The sequence below is a fragment of the Chiloscyllium plagiosum genome, chromosome 49 (genome assembly GCF_004010195.1).
Source record: "Chiloscyllium plagiosum isolate BGI_BamShark_2017 chromosome 49, ASM401019v2, whole genome shotgun sequence".
Classification (NCBI taxonomy): Eukaryota; Metazoa; Chordata; class Chondrichthyes; order Orectolobiformes; family Hemiscylliidae; genus Chiloscyllium; species Chiloscyllium plagiosum.
In genome coordinates, this window is record NC_057758.1 from 9881159 (window position 1) to 9886649 (window position 5491).

At 44.8% G+C, this 5491-nt stretch overlaps 1 protein-coding gene across 1 annotated transcript in view; it reads left to right on the top strand.

Annotated features, from left to right (window-relative positions):
• The window catches only part of LOC122544465, a 29750-nt gene that overhangs the window by 18464 nt on the left and 5795 nt on the right, over window positions 1-5491 (top strand). The window contains exon 2 of the mRNA XM_043683704.1: window positions 3515-3621. Within this exon, the coding sequence (XP_043539639.1) occupies window positions 3515-3621 (107 nt within the window). The remainder of the gene's footprint in view (window positions 1-3514; window positions 3622-5491) is intronic.

Sequence of the window (5491 nt, forward strand, 5' to 3'; positions counted from 1 at the left end):
GAGGGGTGACTTGATAGAGGTGTATAAGATGATCAGAGGACTAGATAGAGTAGACAGTCAGAAACTTTTTCCCCGGGTGCAACAGAGTGTTACAAGGGGCATAAATTTAAGGTGAAGGGTGGAAAGTATGGGTTCTTTACCCAGAGAGTGGTGGGGGCATGGAATGCGCTGCCTGTGGGAGTGGTAGAGTCAGAATCTTTGGTGACCTTTAAGCGGCAATTGGATAAGTACATGGATAGGTGCTTAAGCTAGGACAAATGTTCGGCACAACATCGTGGGCCGAAGGGCCTGTTCTGTGCTGTATTGTTCTATGTTCTATGTTCTAAACCTGACTTGGAAATATACCGCGGTTCCTTCACAGTCGTTGGATCAAAATCCTGGAAATCCCTCCCTACCAGCATTGTTGGTCAACCCAAGTAAGTGGACTGCAGCGACTCAAGAAGGCAGCTCACCACCACCTTCTCAAAGGCAAATAGGGATGGGCTATCAATGCTGTCCAGCCAGCGACGCCAAAGTCCCCCAAATGAATAAAATGAAGCCACACAAAACCTTCCTTTTGTTAAAAAGAAATGAATTCATGGGATGTGGGAGCTGCTGGCCAGCATTTATTGCCCATTTTGAGTTTCCCTTGAAAAGATGGGGGTTGAACCGTTGCAGTCCATATGTTGCAGGGGACACCCACAATGCTGTAAGGGAGAGAGTTCCTGGATTTTTGACCTGGTGACACTGAAGAAATGGTCAACATTTAAAGTCAGGATGGTGAGTGGCTTGGAGGGAAACTTGTCTTTTCTTTACACATAGAGTTGTGAGAGCATGGAATGCGTTGCCAGCGGTGGTGGTGGAAGCAGAGTCATTAGGGACGTTTAAGAGACTGCTGGACATGCACATGGACAGCAGTGAATTGAGGGGTGCGTAGGTTTAGTTATTTTATTTTACATTAGGATTAATGCTCAGCACTGTTCTGTGCTGTACTTTTTGATGTTCTACATTCTATAGTATAGGGGATGGTGTCTCCATTTATTTCCTGTCCTTCTCCTTCTAGATAGAAGTGTTTCATGGGTTTGGAAGGTGCTGCCTGAGGATCTTTGGTGAATTTCTGCAGTGCATCTTGTAAACAGTACGCACTGCTGCTACTGAGTGTCAGTGGGGGGAGGGAGGGAGTGGGTGTTTGTGGGTGTGGGGCCAATCCAGCGGGGGTGCTTTGTCCCTGGATGGTGTCGAGCTTCTTGAGTGTTGTTGGAGCTGCCCCCATCCAGGGGCAAGTGGGGAGTATTCCCTCACCCTCCTGCCTTGTGCCTTGTAGATGGTGGGACAGGCTTTGGGGGGAGTCAGGAGGGGAGTTACTCGCTGCAGGATTCCCAGCCTCTGACCTGCTCTTATAGCCACTGTGTTTACATGGTGAGCCTAGTTCAGTTTCTAGTCAATGGTAACCCCAAGAGTGTTGATGGTGGAGGAATTCAATGATGGTAATTACCTTGAGGTTAGATTCTGTCTTTTTAGAGATGATCATAGTCTGTTACTTGTGCGGTGTAAACGTTACTTGCCACTTGTCAGCTTGGACCTGGATATTGTCCAATTTTTGCTTCATTTGGACATGGACTGCTTCAGTATCTGAGGGGTTGCAAATTGTATTGAACACTGTGCAATCATCAGTGAGCATCCTCACTTCTGAGCTTGTGATGGAGGGAAGCCTCTAATTCTGAACTTTTGAGCTTCTCGTAATTCCCATTGCTCCACTGTTGGTGGTCTTGCCTTCGCCTGCCTGGAGACCTGATCTCTGGAATTCCATCACGAATCCCTCTTGAATGATGCGTCGTGAAATCTACCCATTTGACTGAAGGTTTAGTCAGCTATCCCTGATATTTCCTTATGTGACTCGATGTTGAAGTATATCTGATTATACTCCTGTGATGCCCTTTGGATCATTTTACCACTTCCAGGTTGCTATATAAGTGCACGTTATTGTTACAATGGGCTATTGTCCTTATTTTTGAAGGTTTAAAAGAATTTCAGAAACCCAGATCATTATTTTATAGGGAGAACTAGCTGACGTCAGGGGAGGATTGGATTTCGTTTTGGCTGGGCCTATCCCTTTGAAATAAGGAGTCTGTCCATCGCAGATGCCTTCCATAGTTGAAGAGGTGCACCTTTGAGCCAAGGGCGAATAGGTGGCCAGACGCCTGTTTTTGAGAAGAGGCGATGAGGTCCCAGAGAGATACACCATGGACTCACTGGTTCACAATAACTTGGTTATTTGGGTTGCGAGCTATGCAGTCTCAGGTCTCAGGTCTCTCGTAGTTGACTTAGTGTCAATGAATGAAGCAGATTCATTCATGGAGATGCTCCCATGTTGAAGTGAGTCAGAACTTTCAGCAGTCAGACCGCCCCAACAGTGACACATTAATGCATCCCATCCTGCCATTAACATGTAAATGAGGGGAGAGTGGGAAGGAGAGAGGTCTCTTTCTGCTTTATCTGATGCACCAAATCTCTCAAAAAACCATGTGATCTGTTTGACAACATGGGCTGGTATCGTACCAAGTAACTGAATGCCCGTGTTCCTGTGACACCAGGCTACATTCCAGCAATTCATAAATCAGAGTGTCAGTCATAGAGATGTACAGCATGGAAATAGACCCTTCGGTCAACCTGTCCATGCCGACCAGATATCCTAACCTAATCTAGTCCCATTTTCCAGCACTTGGCCTATATCCCTCTAAACCCATCCTGTTCATATACCCTTCCGGATGCCTTTTAAATGCTGTAATTGTACCAGCCTCCACCACTTCCTCTGGCAGCTCATTCCATACACGCACCATCCTCCGCATGAAAAATTGCTCCTTTGGTCTCTTTTATATCTTCCTCCTCTCACCCTAACCTATGCCCTCTAGTTCTGCACTCCCCCACTCCTGGGAAAAGTCCTTGTCTATTTATCCTACCCATGCCCTTCATGAATTTATAAACCTCTATTAGGTCACCTCTCAGCCTCTGATGCTTCAGGGAAAACAGCTCCAACCTGTTCAGCCTCTCTCCATACTGCAAATCCTCCAACCCTGACAACATCCTTGTAAATCTTTTCTGAATCTTTTCAAGTTTCACAACGTCCTTCCGATAGGAGGGAGACCAGAATTGCATGTAATATTCCAAAAGTGGCCCAACCAATGTCTTGTACATGACCTCCCATAATCAATGCACTGACCAATAAAGGCAAGCATAGCAAATGGCTTCCTCACTCCTTCACTCTGCTCCACCCGGACAGACCCCTCACTCTGCTCTACCCAGAGAGACCCCTCACCCCCTTTCAGTGAGGGAGTTGCTGGGGTGGATGGGAGGTGGAGTGGGTATTAGGGTGCAGTGAAAGGTTTGAGCAGGTCTGGAGCTGAGAAGCAGAGCTCAGAGTGTACTTGATGAGTGGGGAGGAGGGTCGAGGCCAGGAGCCAGTGCAGAGTTCAGTGAGTGGGTAAGTGGCACAGCACATTGATGGAATATTCTTTCCTGAATTTGTTGTCCTTAGGACCCTGTGAGCAAAGTGTCACCATGACTGATGTGATGATCAACAGCTGTAAAGCCTCTGCTGAAGAAATGGGTCTCAAACATGATGACAACAGGCTACCCTTCCAGGTACAGATATCCGGAACGGGGATGAGAACTACAGGGGCACTGACTGGGGAGTGGATGGGGACAGGGTGGGAGATGGAAAGTTGTGTGAGAGGCAGGTGGAGACAGGGAGTCTGTGTGCGTAATGATGGGGAGAGGTGGGAGATGGGGAGACGATGAACTCCAAGAGCTTTTTCTCTGCCAATCTAGAAGCAATTTATTTTTATATAAATGTATAAATAACTTGTTGAATCCGTGCTTTTGAGTTCCTGAGAAATCAGAGAATTCTTGGCACAGAATCAACTGGATTGTTTGGGAAATGGTTGTCTGCCAAGTCAATGTGATTTACTGAGTTGCCTCCTCCTGTGCCCAATTCTCTAGTTTTCCGCTGCCATTAAATCTGTTAGTGACCGAGGTACCTTCTCATTCACACTGATTCTGCAGCTGTGACATACCTGACAAAGATTCATCTGAATTCAGCCTCCCTCAAACCTGCTCTGCCATGCTATAGGGTAATGGCTGATCTGATTGCTCATCATTCCCATTCATGCTTGATTCATTCCCTTGTTAATCAGGAGTCTCTTTAGATCTGCTGTTATGATCCCAGCTGATGGTACAACTGGACAAGTCAGATCCCAGAATGAAATCTAGTCTGACAGGTCTTTTTGGAAATTTTAGTTATGTGGTGCTAGTCACTGAAACACAGTTACACAAGGCAACAACAAAACAGATCCTTATAGCACAAGCTTTGAAATGGAAAATAAATTTAAAAATCAGCTATCTAGATTTACCACACTAAGAAAAATCTCAAAACAAACAGCAGAACAGAATTTCAACCTATTGTTCAACACCATTACTTCATAGCAAGTCTATAGAAGTTCCATTTTGGTTTAAAAATCTTTAGCATTCATTTTAACTGATATTTCCCAGTTTGTGTCCTTGTGAACTGTGGTGGCATCTCATATAAACATACAACACTGAAAGTTTAGGCTCCCTCAGCTTCTAATCATTGCAAATTCCTTTTCTACATATTGCACAAATTAAACATTTCTACTTTCTTGAAGGCTCTGAAAATAATTTTCCAGAAAAACATATTTCTGCTTCTGACCCTGGTCAGGTCCCCTCTGAATAGCCCTAAAACTTTGTAAACTCTAAGCAAAGAAATCTCCAACTCAAAGTAAAACTGGAAGACAACATTTTCTGCCTTGAACGATAGATGTTTCCTCTAAGCTTAAAAGGCCGATGTTTATAAATTTCTAACAGACCTTAAAGCATAATGGTTTACTTCAACCTTAAAGGATAATGGTTTACTTTACTAAGTCATAAGGTAAACAATGGCTACAGAAATACTCACAAGGTAGTTATTAACTTCAGTTGCACAGAAAGGCCACATGTCACTATTTCAAAATCCAAAAATCTACACGTGACACAAATGATATTAAAACACATATAAATCACATAAGCTACATCACAATATAAATCTTGGCCTTGTTAAGTTGTAACCTGACCATCTTGTGCAGGTTTGACCCACCCTGAAATCTAAAGCTCTCCCTGCTGTACCATTTTCCTGGGCACATTTTCATTCTCTCAACCTTCCTATTTCTAGAGTCAACAACACATCATACTAGGAGCATTCCTGAGGTGACAGGTCCTGCTTTTTGACCTCCTGCCTCGCTCCTTATATTTGAATTTCAGGACCAACTCCCTCCGTTACTGACATCGTTGCTGTCAGAATGGACAAACTCCATGACATTCTTGATTCTGGCATCAGAGAGGAAACATACTTTGACAAGGGCCACAGAAATGCCTGTCTGCTCCCCTACCAAAAGGCCTTTCATCTGAGAGGGTGGGGAGACATTGTGAGAGAGGGTGGGGAGAGAGTGGGGGGGGTGGG